Consider the following 19,293-nt stretch of genomic DNA (forward strand, 5'->3'; position numbering starts at 1 on the left):
GGGTGAAACGATATGATATGTCTGGTTTGCTTTTGAATATTCTGGCAGAACAAAGTAAACTAAGACATAAGTTGAAAACAGTATGCAAAGTGTTAATAATTGTCAAAGCTAGGTGATGTTGATGTTGGTGGTTCATTATAGCAGTCTTTAGATTTAGTGTGTATTAAGAAATTCCTCTAGTAGAAAGTAAAAATAAAGCAGTACCTTTCACCAACATTATGCTGTTTTACTCACTTTTACTGTTTTATAGCAGACTTATTGTTCATTTTTGAAAACATTTTCAGCTATCGAGCATTTTTTCATTGAAATGCATTTTAGTTATGGGGTAATATAAAGAATATTGAGTTATATAAAAATATTTTGAAGTTATATAAAGAATATTTTTAAGTTTTTAATTTGAATTACATTGAAATTACATTTTAATGCAGTTAGAATTTGCATCATTAATTATAGAATTTTTGCATCTAGGAATTATTACATTTTAAAATTATTATTGCTGAGGTATAATAGGCTATATATTGTTTTGTATTAGATTTGTGTTTTCCTGCTTTGCTGCACTCTATTTTGAGATCTAATACTTTTTCAGAAAAATTTTTCTTGTATTTTATATATAGAATGTGAAAGTGAAAGTTGCTCAGTTGTGTCTGACTCTTTGTGACTCCATGGAATGTCCATGGAATTCTCCAGGCCAGAATACTGGAGTGGGCACCCTTTCCCTCCTCCAGGGGATCTTCTCAACCGCATTGCGGGCAGATTTTTAACCAGCTGAGCCACAAGGGAAGCCCAAGAACTCTGGAATGGGTAGCCTATCCCTTCTCCAGGGAATCTTCCTGACCCGGGGAATCAAACCGGGGTCTCCTGCATTGTGGGTGGATTCTTGACCAACTGAGCTATCAGGGAAGCCCTTATATAGAACATACTTTCTGACAAGTATTATGCTGATTTTGACCATTTTCAGTTTTATTTTTGTTATTGAATTAGTTTGGAACTCTAAAGCGATGTGTAATTAAAAGTAATAATTGTGGTCTTTTCTTTGTTAATAGTACCCCCTATTTTTAAACTTTGTATCATGCTGTTTTGATTACTTTAGCTTTGTAATATAGTTTGACATTGGGAAGCATGATGCTTCCAACTTTGTACTTCTTGGTCATGATTGCTTTTGTTATTGGGGTCTTTTGTGGTTCCTACAAATTTTAGGATTGTTTTCAAGTTCTGTGAAAATGCCATTTGAATTTTGATAGAAATTGCATCGGAGAAGGCAATGGCACCCCACTCCAGTACTCTTGCCTGGAAAATCCCACAGATGGAAGAGCCTGGTAGGCTGCAGTCCATGGGGTCGCTAAGGGTCGGACACGACTGAGCGACTTCGCTTTCACTTTTCACTTACATGCATTGGAGAAGGAAATGGCAACACACTCCAGTATTCTTGCCTGGAGAATCCCAGGGACGGGGGAGCCTGGTGGGCTGCCGTCTATGGGGTTGCAGAGTCGGACATGACTGAAGTGACTTAGCAGCAGCAGCAGCAGAGATTGCATTGAATCTGTAGATTGCTTTTGATAGTGTGGATATTTTAACAGTATTGGTTCTTTTAATTCATGAGTATGGAATATTTTTTCATTTATTTGTGTCTTCAGTTTCTTTCATCACTATCTTATGGTTTTGAGTGCACAGGTCTTTCACTTCCTTGGTTAAATTTTCCTATGTATTTTATTCTTTTTGATGCAATTGTAAATGCTTTTGACTTATATGAAAGCGCTTTCAGCTCCTCACCATTGAGTATAATGTTAGGTGTGGGCTTGTCATATATGACCTTTATTATGTTGAAATATATTCCCTCTGTACCTACTTTAATGAGTTTTTATCATGAATGATTGTTGAATTTTGTCAAATGCTTTATCTGCATCTATTGGGATGGTCATATGATTTTTATTTTTCATTTTGTTGATGTGGTGTGGATCTCAGCACCTAGATGCAGACTGATTGGGAACTGAGCCTTCAGACTGCAGCTTTTAAAGTATGCAAATATACTGCTTTCAGGGGAAGACTGGGAGAAGGACATTTTTAGTCTGCTGTCTTTGTGCTGTGGCCTGAGTGGATAGTGGGCTAGGAGAAGTCACTTAAAACTATATAAATATCCCATTCCTCATCAAACTTTTTATTACTTCTTTTATTTACATATATCATTTGGTTGAATAGATTCTTTGTTAAATGAGTTATATTCATTCAAAAATTATTTTAGTACTCAGAACAGTCCGGATTTGGCCTGTTGGAGCCTATTAGTTTGACATCTATTAGCTTGACATCTTTGACATCTATTAGCTTATAATATGTACATTATTCTTTGACAGTGTCCTTACATTCTGGCACAATGAAGTTGCTTTCTCCTGTTTAATAACCATTTGCTGTTATTGCTTTTGTATGGAAGTTTTCAATTAGATGAGCATTTTAGGTAAAGATTTACTATTTCACTATAAAATGTTATGCTGGGCACATGTTATTTCTTTGAAAAGATTTTTTTCATTGATGTGTAGTTGATGTACAATATTATATAAGTTGCAGGTGTACAGCATAGTGATTCACAGTTTTTGAAGGTTATATTCCATTTATAGTTACCAAAAAATACTGGCCTTATTCCCTGTGTTGTACAATACGGGGCACGTTTTATTTCTTTAAATTTTTTAACAAGTAATTTTGTTTATCTGTGGCTGGGCCCTCATTGCTGCGTGGGCTTTTCTCTGGTTGTGGCAGGCGGGGCTGCTGCACTTGTGGTGTGTGGGCTTCTCAGTGCGGTGGCCTCTCCTGCAGAGCACGGGCTCTATGGCACACAGGCTTCTCAGTGCGGTGGCCTCTCCTGCAGAGCACGGGCTCTATGGCACACAGGCTTCTCAGTGCGGTGGCCTCTCCTGCAGAGCACGGGCTCTATGGCACACAGGCTTCTCAGTGCGGTGGCCTCTCCTGCAGAGCACGGGCTCTGTGGCACACAGGCTTCGGGAGTTGCAGCACGTGGGCTCAGTAATTGCAGCTCCCGGGCTCAGTAGTTGTGGTGCACGGGCTTAGTTGTTCCATGGCTTGTGAGATTTTCCAAGTCAGAGATCTAAACTGTGTCTCCTGCATTAGCCGGCTGATTCTGTACCACTGAGCCACCAGGGAAGCCCCACATTTTATTTCTTTATTGTTTTTTTAATCTGCGTCCTATCCTCCCTACTTACTAATATGCTCTCCCTCAACTGTAATCTCCAGTAATTTGAACATTTTAAGCACCCACACCTTTTAAAACGTTTACATCCATTTTTGATACCTATTTTGCATTAACATTATTTATCATTCAATTTACCTTTATTTCTAACACGGAAACAGAGATCTTGCTTAAGCTTCTTGGGGTCTCTCATCCATAAAACAGTGCGCTGCACATGGACAAATGTTTGTGGGTGCTAATATTTGCTGATGCCAATGCTATTCCTATTTAACAGGTAGGAAAACCAAACAGGCATTATTAAAATTGTGTTGTTTATGTCACATCCTATAATTTAGGAGATTGGAAATTTTTAATCCTTAAACATAAAGATCTAAGGAAACACAATTGATAACCATAAAATTAATTTTTATAAGTATATACTGAAATGATTTTGAAATGATATATAAAATTTAATACTGATGATGAAATCTGTATGGCAAGTAATCTGTCTTTGAGTATTTTAAAATCATGTCATTCTGGAATCTTCCAAGAACTCTGAGGATACTTTAATCATGCAAGGAAAAAAGGATCAAATATGTGGATCTAATTATGTTGAATTAAGTTGTTTTATGATCTATGACTTGGGATATCCTCTGCATCTGACAGTAATTTTCTTCATAAAGTACATGTGTAGTTAGCAAAATATTCTTAGTTTTCATCAGTAAAGTCATATGTAGTAAAACGTTACAGTATTTAAAAATATACTTCTGTAAAGTCTTACCAAAGCTGACACTAGTAGTTTTTGTACTTAACATGCTAATTTTGATAAATGGCACACTTGGTTTGGAAACCTCTGCGTATTAGAAACATGTTACTTCTACTTTATCAGAGCAATCCTGCAAAATGGTATGATTAATATGTTTAATTCTCAAGGAGAAAAGTACCTGTGTGTGAATGCTCAGTTGTGTCTGACTCTTTGCAATCCCATGAACTGTAGCCTGCCAAGCTCCTCTGTCCATGGGATTTCTCAGACAAGAATACTGGAGTGGGTTGCCATTTTCTTCTCCAGGGGATCTTCCCTACCCAGAAATTGAACCCACATCTCTTGTGTCTCCTGGGTTGGCAGGCGGATTCTTTGCGATGGTCAGTTCAGGAAAAAACAGCCTGTGGTACAGGAAAGGGGAACCCAAATGGAGTCTAGACTCCCTTTGTTGATGAGATATTGGTGAGTCTAGGAAGACCAAGATCATGGAGTTCTCAGGACTGAGTATCAGAGAGATGAAAGCTACAAAGAAAAAACCCTTGAGATCTGCCGAGAAATCTGCAACCATGGGAAGAACCACCATCATACCAGTAGGAAGAAGTAAAATTACATTAAAGATGACATACAGAAAATCTAATGAATACCACAAAAAAGCTAGAACTAATGGGTGATTTTAACAAGACTTCTGGGTACCAAAACCATATACTAGAAACAAACAATTGTCAATTAAAAAAAATTGTTAAGTTAAAAACAATGAGCATATCACATGTAGGACTGTATTCTAAAACTGTGAAACATCACTGAGAGTAAAGATCTGATTAAATAAAGAGTTAAACCATATTCTTGGGCTGCAGTACATAATATTGTTAGAATATAATTTCTCTCCGAACTGATTTGTATATTCAGTGCCATCTCCATTAAAATCCCAGCAGTATTAAACATTTTTGATAAAAATTAATAAGCTATTTCTCAAATTTATATACAACTGCATAGGACTTATACTGGGCAAAATAATAGTGAAAAAGAAAAAGTTGGAGCATTACCTGGTAATTAGACTTATTAAAGGTATAGTAACAGGCACATTTCCATACATATGTACAATTGATTTTTGACAAAGGTGCAAAATGAAGACGTTAGTCTTTTCAACAGTGGTAATGAACTGACTGGGTATTTATGTGTGAAAAATGAATGTTAGCCCATGTCTCATCCCATATACAAAAATGAACTCATACTAGACCATAGATTTAAATGTATAAAATCTATGATTGTAAAGCTTTTAGAAGAAAACACAGGAGAAACCCTTTGAGTTAGACTCAAGTTGTCTGGTATCTACACCACATTTTAAGGGAACTCTCAAAAAGTGAATGAGTGGAGGAACTGGCTCTTCCACACAGTGCTGTTGGGAATGTACAGTGGTACGGCGACTCTGGAAAATAGTTGGGCAGTTTCTGAAAATCTTAACATAAGCTTGCCATACCACCCAGCAACTTCAGTTATGGGGAGTCCATAACATAAAATTCACATTGTATACAAATATACTGCACATTTCTTTCCTGTGCTTGTCATAACAAATTACCTTAAAATAACAGAACAAAACCAAATGGCCTTAAAATAACAGAAATCTATTTTCTCTCATTTCTGGAAGCCCAACGTCCAAAATCAAGGTGTTGGCGAGGCTGCACTCCCTCTAGAGTTCTAACAGAGAATCTGTTCTTTGCCTTTGCCAACTTCTGGTGACTAAACATTTCTTTCCTTATGGCTAGATACCACTCCAGTATTTACCTCTGGAGTCTCATTTCTTCCTCCTCTTCTCTGTGTCTTCTCCTCTTCTTTGTATCTTTTAAGGGTACATTAATTAATTATTTAATATCATTAAATGATTCCATTTAATATTAGCACTGATAATCCATGATAACTTCTGATCTAGATATTAATCATGTATTTGTCATACAAGGTAATAGTCACTCTTTGTACTATAATGTACTCTATGTAGGTCCCACAGATTAGGATCTGGGTATGTCTTGTTTTGAGCACTGTTTACTTCATTACAGTCCACCCTCTCTGAACCCTCAAATTCAGGATAATTTCATGTGCAAAATACGTTTACCCCATACGAACATCCCTGGAAATCTCAGCACATTACAACATCACTTCTTAACAGTAAAATCTCTTTAAAATATCATCAGACTCAAAGTTCACATCTCATCGAAAGTACCCAAATTCGGTCTAGTTGTCACCCTGTGTATGATCCATCCTGGAGCAAAATTTGTTTTGATCTGTGTAGAAGAAGGTAGAGAGAGAATGAAGCAGAAAAAAATACATGGAGAAATAAAGATGGGAAATGTTCCAGATTTAGTGAAAGACACATTTTGAATATGACAAAGCTGAAGTTTAAGAATGACATAGTAAACTTTCTGAAAACCAAAGCAAATCTTGAAAGTAGCCAGAGGAAAATAACATATACAGAGAAAAAACATTTTCAAACTGTTGACTTCTTATCAGAAACCATGGAAGTCAGAAGGCAGTGGAATATCTTGTTTAAAGGACTGAAAGAAAAAAATACTGGTAATAAAAAAATTCTCCATCTAGCAAGAGTATCATTTAAGAACGACGAAGTGAACAGTAAACCTTGCAAATCCACACTGTTGTGCAGGGAGAAAGGATAACCAGAGCAAACTTGGATATTTCGGAAGTAATGAGATATCCGAGAAATGATCAATTTCATATTAAAGAGGATTTCTCCCCTTTCTTAATTCATTTAAAATATAAATGTTAACATTTTAAATTTAATGTTAAGATACTTTTTATATGTGAGAAATTTAAACATTTTCTGGGGCTTGTATTGTATACATGTAGTACATATGATACCTATAGCATAATACCGTTGGTGGTTGGGCGGGAACAGGTATATGGAATTATACTGTTCCAAGGTTCATTTGTGCTATACCTAAAAAGACAAAACTTCATTTAAAATGGAATTCTAAAAAAATATTTAATTAATTCAAAAGTAATTTTGCCAAAAGGGAAGAACAGAGACACAAGACACAGGATAAACAGAAAACAAAATTAAATAGTACATCAAAATCCAGCCATATTAATCATATACTAAATATTAACATATTTCAGCCTAAAGAACTCCAAACTAAAGGGACAAATTACCTACTAAAGATTGTCTTTGAGTCTTTAATATAATGATAGTAAATACATGTTAAAAGGTATGTCATGCAAATAATAAACATGAATATTAAAAATTTGACTGTATAATATAAACTAAGAAAGAGGTTAAGACAAAAGATATTACCAGAGATATTTCACAATGTTCAAGAGTCAAATTATCAGGAAGATTTAAATGTCTGTGCACCTAAAACTAAGTTTAATAACACTTTCTAAACATTTGATGTGGCTCAGATGGCAAAGAATCCGCCTGCAATTCAGGAGACCTGGGTTTGCTCCCTGAATTGGGAAGATCCCCTGGAGGAGGGCATGGCAACCCACTCCAGTATTCTTGCCTGGAGAAGCCCCATGGACACAGGAGCCTGGTGGGCTACAGTCCATGGGGTCGCAAAGAGTCATACATGACTGGACAACTAAATACATAAGGAAAAAAGGGCAAATCTCTGAGCAGTCCTGTTAACTATCTTGTCCTGAACAGCTAACCCCCAACACCTGTAGTATATTTATGCTTTTAAGGTGTGACATCGTGTATACTTTGTATGATAGGAAGCAATGGACAGTAGATGGGCAAAGATGCATGACTGATGAATTTGGATGGAAATCACTATGCAGGGCAGGGCAAAGTGGCTATGATGAGCAGCTTGACTCTAGCCTTCCTCACCAGTGGCTGGATTCGCACCTTGAGCCTTAGTGACCCAGATTCTTCTGTTACCAGCCACGATGTATTTGTACAGCTCCTGGCCCTAAAAGAGGGACATCTGCAATCTGCCAGTATATAATCTCCTTCATGGCACACCAGACCATTGGCAAGGCCATTGACAGATGCCCAAGTTTCAGTATAAGTATAGCATTTCTATTAATAGTCCTTAGGGGGATTATCTAAAGCAGGGATCCACAAACTTCTTTAAAAAGCCAGAAAGTAAAATAGCTCTGCATTCTATATGTCCTCTGTATTACTTGTCATTGTAGCACAAAAACGTCCATACAGAAATGAATGGGCATCACTGGCCCGCAGTTATAGTGATTCCTCAATTAAAGCAGAGGCGATAGCTTTCCATTATCCTGCTGTGCTGATTCATCCTTATGTTTGTCTATCCCAAGTTTTTGTTGGTGCTGTGCAGCTACTCTGGGCCTGTGGACACCATCACTATTCATCTTAGCCAAACCATCAGTGAGTCAGACATTCAAGGGGAACTCTGTGATTCCAGGGCTTATTGAACCACTGGCATTGCTTCAGGCAGTAGAGTAGGTGATAAAGTAGTTGTAAAAACAAGGTGCTCCTGGGGGTGTTCTGGCACACATTCTGGAGTATACCCTTCCCACTTGACTATCAATCCCTCTTGGAACCTTCCACCACACTCATCGTTGGATTGGAATTGACTTGTCCCAGTACAGGTCTGGAAAAATCACAAATCGTCCATGAGTCAGTTGTTCATTGACAAGAACCCAGAAGCAGGTTTAGTAGCTGCCATCTAAAAGAGGGAGTGCACTTGGATGCTGGCTCAGGCAGGTGGCGATGTTGTACTGGGATAACACCTCTGCATGCTTTAGCAGCCATTAAGCCTCCACCTTCACTTTTTCCTTGGATTCTGATGTGTCTGTTACATAACGTGGGAAGAAACAGAAAGGCTAGTAGGTGAGCCGCTATGGGCTTCCGTCTTCATGGCAGAGGGTACCCCCCCGACACATAGAAGCATATAAGTACAATCAATTAAGCCATTAATACTAGTTGTTGAGTTCAGTCGCTCAGTTGTGCCCGACTCCTTGTGACCCCATGGACTGCAGCACCCCATGGTCTCCCTGTCCATCACCAACTCCCGGAGTTTACTCAGATTCATGTCCATTGTGTTGGTGATGCCATCCAACCATCTCATCCTCTGTTGTCCCCTTCTCCTCCCTCCTTCAATCTTTCCCAGAATCAGGGTCTTTTCAAATGAGTCAGTTCTTCGTATCAGGTGGCCAAAGTATTGGAGTTTCAGCTTCAGCATCAGTCCTTCCAATGAAGACTCAGGACTGATATTCTTTAAGGTGGACAGGTTGGATCTCCTTGCAGTCCAAGAGACTCTCAAGAGTCTTCTCCAACACCACAGTTCAAAAGCATCAGTTCTTTGGTGCTCAGCTTTCTTTATAGTCCAACTCTCACATCCATCCATGACTACTGGAAAAACCATAGCTTTGACTAGACAGACCTTTATTGGCAAAGTAATGTCTCTGCTTTTTAATATGCTGTCTAGGTTGGTCATAACTTTTCTTCCAAGGAGCAAGCATGTTTTAATTTCATGACTGCAGTCACCATCTACAGTGATTTTGGAGCCCCCCAAAAATAAAGTCTGTCACTGTTTTCCCTTCTATTTGCCTCGAAGTGATAGGAGCAGATGCTATGATCTTAGTTTTCTGAATGTTGATTTTTAAGCCAAGTTTTTCACTATCCTCTTTCACTTTCATCAAGAGGCTTTTTAGTTCTTCTTTGCTTTCTGCCACAAGGCAGAAACTGCCACTAGTTATACTCATGAACATAAACTACGATAGTAGACCCGCCTGTGGCTGAGTGGTGAAGAATCTGCCTGCCAATGCAGGAGACGCGGGTTCAGCCCCTACTTTTGGAAGATCTTCTCGAGAAGGAAATGGTGACCCACTCCAGTGTTCTTGCCTGGAGAATCCCATGGACAGTGGAGTGTGGTGGCCTACAGTCCTTGGGGTCACACAGAGTTGGACACGACTGAGCACGCGCACATGCATGCACAAGGTCACTTTAGTTCTCTGTGCTTAGGCTTTGCTCTAGGATATTTTTTACTTCTGCGCGGGTAAGGGCTGTTTCCCCTTACACGAGGACATGGACTAACGTGTTTTAAGGTGCACATGCCAGTTTTTCCAGTGACAGCTGCCAGGTCATCTCATTATCCCCTGTCTCTGCGGCCGGGGAGGCTAGCCTGCAGATACTATGGGCGCAGCCAGGAGTGTCAGCCTTTTTTCCTCATTTGGCCAAGCATTCGTGCCAGTTATTTCTGGATGAGCAGCGGTGCTGCTCACCAGTGTCCAGGGAGGATCCAGGCACAGCAGCCCCTTCCTTTCTGTCCCCACTCTTAGCACTGCCATGGTTCACACTGTAGTCCTTGGCGTTTTAGGGCCACCCCTCATCCTCGCCTCCACACAAGTTCAAGCTCCAGCAGGAGTCGGCTCCAGGGGCACTGCTGACACCGGGGTGTCACATCCGCGTTTTGTTTGTTTCAGTTTTTATGGAAATAATCATAGATTCATGTGCACTTACAAGAAATTGTACTAAGAGATCCCATGTACATTTTATCCAGTTAATCCCAGCACTAGCATTTTGCAAAATTAGAATGACAACCAATACACTGACATTGGCACAATGCATTGAACTTGTTCAGATTTCACCTGATTTACTTGTGTTCATGTGTGTATATGTGTGTGTAAGTGTATATATTTTAATCACATATGTCGGCAGTATCTTCCACTGCTGTCAAGATACTGAACAGTCCCCTCATATTACCCTTTTGTAAGTAACCTAACTTTCACAGTTTGTATAAACATTCACCTGAACAATTTACAGTTTGCAGTATTACGAATATGTTATGTGAACATAGTTTTCATTTCTCTGGCATAGATGCCCAAGAGTTCAGTGTGCTACTTATTTTAGCTCATTTTCAAATTTTTAGCGCCTAGCAGAGTGCAAGCTTTGAAAGGCTTCCCCTGAATATGTTATTGACTACATAAATGAATCTGAAGAATCGATATGGGGAGGGAGTAGGCAGATGAGTTAGATGCTATGTATGGATTATCTGTCTGTACCACATCTCCATGTAAGCAACTTATTCTCACGCCAGCTTATTGCTTTTAACCTTGTTGCTTTGTCAGAGTTAGACCATGTTAAATGAAAGTGTATTTATTAATTTTGAAAGAGAAATCATTGAACTGTTGGGTTGGGAATGTCTGTGTTGTTTTTAGTTGCTAAGTTATGTCCAACTTTTTTGGGACCCCATGGACTGTAGCTTACCAAGCTCCTCTGTCTGTGGGATTCTGCAGGCAAGAATACTGGAGTGGGCTGCCATTTCCTTCTCCAGGGGATCTTCCCAACTCAGGGATTGAACCCACATCTCCTGCATTGGTAGGCAGATTCTTTATCACTGAGCCACCAGGGAATCCCATATTAATATATTGTATATTAATTAATGTTATATATTCATTCTTGGGCACATAGCTTATTTTAAATATTTTCCTTTGTTTTCATTAAACATAACCTCATCTGATGGCTTGGACCTTGACCAGTTAGCATTTGTGGTATGGGACTTGTCTTTATGGTTTGATTGCCATTCTTAACAGGCTTCGGAAAGACAGTAGGTACTCTGGGATTTGAGATATTTTATCTGAGTACTCTCTGCTTTCAGGTTTTCTTTCTTTTTACAAGGGAGTTGGAAAGGGAATTGGTAATTGAATCTTTAGGCATATATTTGGCTACAGAAATAAAAACACAGGGTTTATTTTTCTCACCTTACAAGAAGGCTGCTGCTGGTTTTGGTACAGTGTCTCAGTGACTTTGTTTTTCTTGTGATCACTTTGTAATTGCCACTCCACGGGGCATCATTTCTGAATTCAAAGCAGTAAGATGAATTCACACAGTAAGGACAGCTTCAGTGATGTTAATTCCTTTTATCAGGAAAGTGGATACTTTCCCAGAATACTGCAGCAGCATCCTGCTTTTGTCTGGCTGATCATAACTGTGTCAGCGCCTGCTGTAAGAGAGGCTGTGGGCAGTGCATTGGACGCATCTGTAGTGGTGGCAGGTGCGGTTGTGAAGGCAGGAGGTCGGGTGTTCCATGTGCCATCCACTAGTTACATCTGTATAACCATAAATCAAAGTATCGTGCATTTTCATCATCTCAGAAAGTTTCCTCTGGCCCTTTTCAGTCAACCTACTGCCCCACTCACACCCTAGGAAATCATTGCTTTTACTTAATTTTTTAAAAAAGTATCTTTTACATAATTTCTAAGGTTTGGTATGGGGCTACAGGGCTGCTATTTCTGGTCAGTTTATTAATTTTTCTAGCTCCATATTAGAGACTTAAGGTCAGTAGCAGAGTCCTTATCTGAGTGTTCAAAAACTGCAGGTTTCTTGCTCGTGTCTCCCCCAAGACCTCCCAACACCTCCTGAATTGTAATTCTGGACGTGGGATCAAAAATCTGTATTTCTTCTAGATAATCTAGGTGCTTCTTAGCACACTAAAGTTAGGGATTTTAGGGTGTTAAAATAACCCTAAAATTTTAAACTGCTCTTACTGGTTAATTGAGACCGTGGAGTAAATTGGTGGCATAAATTTAGAGCCTTGTGTGATGCTGATTGCTGTATGTTAGATTCTTAAATGTAATAACACTTAATTCTAATGCTCAAATACTGTTATTTTATATGTAATTTGAATTCAGCCTGTTCTATGAATGAATATATTCTTGGGGTTTTGTTTTAATAAAATGTTGAACATAATTATTCCATATATGTCTGCTATATTAGACTTTTGTGGCCCCAAATATTGTTTGGGTGAGTAAATCAATGGAATTGATTTAGATTGCTGAAAAAATGCTTGTATAAAGTAGAATTACTGAAATACAGCTGTATTAAGTTTTAAGAAAAATTTAGTTTTCTACAGACCTAATTGGTTTCTCATAGCCAAATTTTTCATCATTACAATAAGAGGCAAGTGTGAGATGTTATAAATATGCCAAATAATGCATTTAAAGAGCAATAAATTATGTAACCCAATAGAAATTTGCAAAACAATTAAGCACTGTGTATTTCTCATTTATATCTTGTTAAGCATGATGACATTTGCTTATTTGAAAGCTCAAAACTGATAATAATGAGTGTCTTAATGAGGGTTCCCCATCTTTCTTATTTTTAACAATATGTGAAAAACCACCCAACTTGTTTGATAACATGGACAGTTACATCATTTTGCATTTTGTGGATAGGCGACTTGTTATCTTCTGTAACTTTATTTAAAGGATTAAACTTTCCCTAGTTTCTTGACTGCTGATGTCTTCAGCAACTCGTCTCTGCTCATTTATGTATCCTGATGTGTCTTTAAGGTCATAGAGCAGAATCACTTCTCTAACAGCAGTTTTCTAAGTAAGCATTTAGTGGGATTCTGTCTTCTTGCCTTGGTACTGTTTGTTACCACCACCTCATTGCAGAAGTATTCTTAAAAGAAGGAAACTTCTTTTCCTTGACCAGACCAAGAAGTTGTCTTGATTATAAGTATTTTGGAAAAAGGTTTTAGATAACATGGTTTAGTTCCACTGATGATGGAACATAAGTTACTCAATAAGCCTAAAGATTTTTTTATTTATTTGATTCTGGCTTGTGTTAATGCGTATGGTACAATAATATTAAATTCGTCTGGTTCTGTGTTTCTTCTCTCTTGCTTCTGCTATTTACCCTTTCCTTTGTCATGCTGCTTCCTTTTCTTTTGCTTTTCTGTTATGTGTTTAGCTGAAAGCTACTGTAGGCGAAGAAGACAGATGAGACACTTGAGGAACGACTTTCTATTTGTAATTCTAGACTCGCTGGGAGTTAAATTTCTCAGCATAAAGAATCAGGAGATTCTTTAATTATAACATTAATGTGGCATTTGGATGTGTCACAGTAATTGAAATGGGTGGGTGTGTGGTTCATTTTAGGGTTTATCTGTGTATTGATCATTTTTGCCTATCAGTCGTCTTGCAATGAAATATTTGTTTGATGTATAAAACTAAAATTTCTTTTTATTTCAAAGGTTCTAGGCTCTTGTACTTTGATGAATAATTATAGCTTTTATTTATAGGATATTTCTGGAATGTTAGTCAAGATTTTGAGCTGAATTTAGGCTTATCAAAGATTTAATATATTGAAAATTAGCTTCTTAGATTGCTTGAAGAGTTTTACTTAGTTCATGTTGTTATAATGTTAGCTAATATTTTTCATATTCATATATATAGAGTCACACGTGCATTTTTCATGTTAAATCCTACTCATCAGCATCTTTAAATTATCATACTTTTGTTGTCTTGTTTATTTTTTAAAATACTGTTTGACAGTTGTTTTATGTGCTGGAAAATTAGTTTATCATTTAGTCAGTGTAGAAATCTTTCTTATGTACCTGTGACTTGCCTGTTTTTCAAGAGACTGTGGTTAAAACAGTATTGAATTTTACTTGGCTATCTTTTTAAAGTATAAAAGTAAATAGAGATTTTTGTTTAAATTGTCACCATTAGACTGGTTTCAAGATAAAAGTAATAAATTCAGTTTGTTATTTTTAAAATACTGGAAATTCCATATTAGTGTCTGATAAATGTCATACAATTTAGTGAGTAACTTTACCTGGATCAGGTCTGTGGCCAACCAGTTGTTTCTGTAAAAAAGGTTTTTTTTTTTAATGAACATAACTGCATGCATTGATCTATATATATTTTCTATGGTAGCTTTGACCCTGGAAGGGCAGAGTTGAGTAGTTGAAATAGCTGAGAGAGAGTATACGGCCTGCAGTGTTTGCCAACCACTGCAATACATAAGTTTTTATGTTTTTAAATTGTTATCATGGCCGAAATCTTCCACTGTGTATATGTATGTATCACATCTTTTTTCTCCAGTCATCTGTTGATGGGCATTTGGGTCGTCATTAGAGTGTTTTGAGACATTTTCTCTTCCTACTTCTCTTCAGGGTCCTTTAGCTGCTGTGTTTATTGAAGGAACTCCTACCTAACTTTCCTTCAGCTATCCTTATCTCCACTACACATCCACTCCCCTGCATTTCACTCCCACAGTCATCCTTCAAGAACTGAATGCTCTGTTTTTCTTTGGCTGTGCTGTGCTGATTGCGGGATCTTAGTTCTCCGCCAGGGATGGAACTCGGACCCACGGCAGTGAAAGTGCCGAGTCTTAACCACTGGACCTCTAGGGAGTTGCTCAGAATTGAAATCTTTACTCCACTCTTTTCTAAATAAAATCCAGACACCGCTTGCTCTGACTTTCATGTTGTTTCTGGCATACAGAATTACTTGCCATTCGTTTCCATCTTGAAAGTGAAAGTGTTAGTCTCTCAGTTGTATCTGACTCTGCGACCCCATGGTCTGCCAGACTCCTCTGTCCATGGAATTCTCCAGACAAGAATACTGGAGTGGGTTGCCATTCCTTTCTCCAAGGGATCTTCCTGAACAAGGGATTGAACTTAGGTTTACCATCTGAGCCACCTGGGAAGCCCCTTCCATCTTATGTTTATGCATTTATATCCAAAGTAGAATATCTTAATATGTCTGAATTAGAATGCCCTTCTCTCCTTTCTTTATAAATATATCCTACTTCAAAACTCATTTCCAGAACCCAGAACTATTCAGATCATGTTTTTTGATGCCACTCCTGATCTGTATCTACCCTCTCGAACATCTCCTTTTTGCCTGTCACAAGCAGAGTTTGTATATTCCTTCTCTTTTGTTACCACCATGCCTCATATGTAATAGTTATTTCACTTTTATATGTTATATTTTTGTTAATTTCTTATGTCTTTCCTTCCTTGTAGGCTGTGAGCTCAAGGATGATTTTATCTGCCTCCTGTTCCTAGTATTTATTAGCATGTTACTTAGCATATTTGTTTAACAAATGATTAGATTAATAACTTCACCTTGTATACATTGTATAATGTATGTTTTAATTTTTCACTTCTATACTTTTTGGAAGGCAGATGCCTTTAAAGAAATGAATATTATCCATGTGTGTATATATATATATTTTTTTTTAAATATAGGTTTATAGAGTGAAACCGCCTAGGTCTTATTTTCTGATTTGGCACTCTATACAACAAGAGACAGAATTAATTCCCTTTAGAATATCTAAATCTTATCAAATCCCTGATGTAAAGTTTTGATCACTATTCAGAATGAGTCTAATCTTTAAGATAAGCATTTTGAAAATATAGCCTGATCTGAGATAAATTTGGTAACCAAGCAAGCATTTCTGTTTATATTTGGAAATATGTGTGTGATATTCTTCATTAAATCTGAATAGTTTCGGTCATTTCTGTGTTTTTCCATGTTTCATTTTAGGTGCAAGACATATGCTTCAGCCATGACTGTCGCTGGGTTGTGGTCAGTACACTCCGGGGCACTTCCCATGTTTTCCCAATCAACCCTTATGGTGGCCAGCCTTGTGTTCGAACGCATATGTCACCACGAGTCGTGAATCGTATGAGCCGTTTCCAGAAGAGTGCTGGGCTGGAAGAGATTGAACAGGAACTGACGTCTAAGCAAGGAGGTCGCTGTAGCCCTGTTCCAGGTCTATCCAGCAGCCCCTCTGGATCCCCTCTGCATGGTAAACTCAGTTTTCTCTTCACTGTTCCCAACAGGCCTTCTCCCTTTTACTTTTAATTTTTGAGATCTGGGATAAGATAAACCCGTTGTTCTAATCTGTTCATACAAAGAAAACCTTGGGTTCATTTGAGGACATTCTTAATATATTAAATCATTTAATAAATTTAAATAATGGTGATGATGATCATTACCGTGATATTTTAACTCCCTAACTTTTTAACTATATAAGGATTACTTGATGCCATGTATATGGAATATGTGTTCAAGACTGTTTTCATAAATTTAGAGATTGAATTTTTTATCTGTAGATCTTTTCCAGAAAACTCTGGCTTTAACCAAAGTCAGTACTGTAGTTCATTAAGAAATATCTATTGTGGGAGGGGGATAGTCTTGAGTCATACATATTTTAGAGCAGCATTTGCATTTTATTTAAAATACACCTCTGTGGGATTTCTATTAATGTGTTGCACAAAAAGCTCCCCAAATCCCAAAGACACATATAAGTTGTTACTTTATTTTAGAGAAAATACTTGTATAACCATAATCCTAATCAATCAATAAAACATCAGAACTCCATTTTTGTGCCCCCTTTCCATAAAAGCAAACCATGATTCTGGCTTTAGAGTAATCACTTCCTTTTAAAAAAAGTGAACTATAGCTCACTATTGTTTGTGAGATTAATTCATATATTTCTATGTAGGTTTAATTCATTTATTTCCATTTCTCTTACATATTCCATTTGTATAAATATATTTCTACTTATTTGTTTATTCTTTCTCCAACTGTTGATTTATATTTTGGTGGTTTCTTGTGGAGTTCTTATGTATAATGAAGATATGAAAATGTTGGTACTTGTTTCATAGTGCAAATGTGTGCTCATTTTTGTGGAAATACTAGGTTATAACGTATGCAAATCGTGACTTTGGTAGATACTACCAGAATGGTTGTAGTTATTTTCTTGGACTCCAGAATCACTGAGGATGGTGACTGAAGCCATGAAATTCAAAGATGCTTCCTCCTTGGAAATCTAGCAGAGACATCACTTTGCTGACAAAGGTCTTTACAGTCAAAGCTATGGTTTTTCTAGTAGTCATGCACAGATGTGAGAGTTGGACCATAAAGAAGACTGAGTGCTGAAGAATTGATGCTTTCGAATTGTGGTGCTGGAGAAGACTTTTGAGAGTCCCTTGGACTGCAAGGAGATCAAACCAGTCAATCCTAAAAGAAATCAACCCTGAATACTCATTGGAAGGATTGATACTGAGGCTGAAGCTCCAATACTCTGGCCCCCTGATGGGAAGAGCCAGCTCATTGGAAAAGACCCTGATGTTGGGAAAGATTGAAGACAGGAGGAGAAGGGAGTGACAGAGGATGAGATAGTTGGATGGCATCACTGACTCAATGGACACGAGTCTGAGGAAACTCTGGGAGATAGTGAAGGACAGGGGAGCCTTGTGTGTTGTGGTCCATAGGGTTGCAATGAGTTGGACATGACTTAGCAATTGTACAACAACAACTTCTATCTAGTTCCAAATATATTTTCTTCAATTCAAACAAAAACTGCATATTCTTTAAGAAATTCCTCCCTGCTTTTCTGTGCCCAAGTCCCTAGCAGCCACCAATCTGCTTCCATCCCTGTGGATGTACCTGATATGGATATTTCATATAACTGCAGTCATAAAATATGTCACGTTTTGTCTGGCTTCTTTGAGGTACAGCCACTTTGTAGTATGTATCAGCACTTCATTCCTTTTTATGGTTGAATAGTATTCTGTTATGTGAATGTTCCACAGTATTTTATCCATTCATCCATTGATGGATATTTGGGTTGTTTCTGCCTTCTAGCTTTTGTGGATAGTGGTACTATGAACATGTGTGTACAAATACTTGTTTGAGTGTATCTTTATGGTTCTGGATATATCCTTATCCTTATTTGTTTTAGCTCCTGCTTAAACACATGTGCTTTTGTAATACTTAGTCAATTAAAGATACATGTAATAGATAAATTTAGATATATTTTTTCCTTGGAGGAAATTTTAAGATAGACTGAAAAAATATATTTGTAACTAGAATCCTGGGGAGAAATTCTGCAACTCAGAAAAGTTTGGGCCCTTTGTTGTTTTTAAGATTTTTTTGATGTGGACCATTTTTAAAGTCTTTATTGAATTTGTTACAACGTTGCTTCTGTTTTATGTTGCTTTGGTTTTATGGCCACAAGGCAGGCATGTGGAGATCTTCTCTCCCTGACCAAGGATGGAACCCACAACCCCTGCATGAGGAAGTGAAGTCCTAACTGTTGGACCACCAGGGAAGTCCCAAGTTTGGGATCTTTGTTTTCTACCTAGATGATGTTTTGTGCTTTGGTTCTATTATTTTTTATAAGAACAGTTGTGATTCATTTATATTTAACTAGTGGTCCATGAGGGAGAAGGCAATGGCACCCCACTCCAGTACTCTTGCCTGGGAAATCCCATGGACGGAGGAGCCTGGTAGGCTACAGTCCATGTGGTTGCTAAGAGTCGGACATGACTGAGCGACTTTACTTTCATGCATTGGAGAAGGAAATGGCAACCCACTCCAGTATTCTTGCCTGGAGAATCCCAGGGACAGGGGAGCCTGGTGGGCTGCGGTCTATGGGGTCACACAGAGTCGGACACAACTGACACAGCTTAGCAGCAGCAGCAGCAGCAGTGGTCCATGAAAATCTTTTACAATAAGTCTTGGGTGAAAACAGTCATTAAAAAAAGTATTTAGCATGTTTTAAAAAACAGTCATTAAAAAAAGTATTTAGCATGTTTAAAGGTTTAGAAAGCTTTGAGATATTTATTCA

At 37.8% G+C, this 19,293-nt stretch overlaps 1 protein-coding gene across 1 annotated transcript in view; it reads left to right on the top strand.

The window, feature by feature from the left end:
- BCAS3 (BCAS3 microtubule associated cell migration factor) overlaps positions 1-19,293 on the top strand; it is a 589,753-nt gene that overhangs the window by 199,776 nt on the left and 370,684 nt on the right. The window contains exon 16 of the mRNA XM_055579668.1: positions 16,200-16,464. Within this exon, the coding sequence (XP_055435643.1) occupies positions 16,200-16,464 (265 nt within the window). The remainder of the gene's footprint in view (positions 1-16,199; positions 16,465-19,293) is intronic.

Source organism: Bubalus kerabau, chromosome 4 (genome assembly GCF_029407905.1).
Source record: "Bubalus kerabau isolate K-KA32 ecotype Philippines breed swamp buffalo chromosome 4, PCC_UOA_SB_1v2, whole genome shotgun sequence".
In the NCBI taxonomy this organism is placed as follows: Eukaryota; Metazoa; Chordata; class Mammalia; order Artiodactyla; family Bovidae; genus Bubalus; species Bubalus kerabau.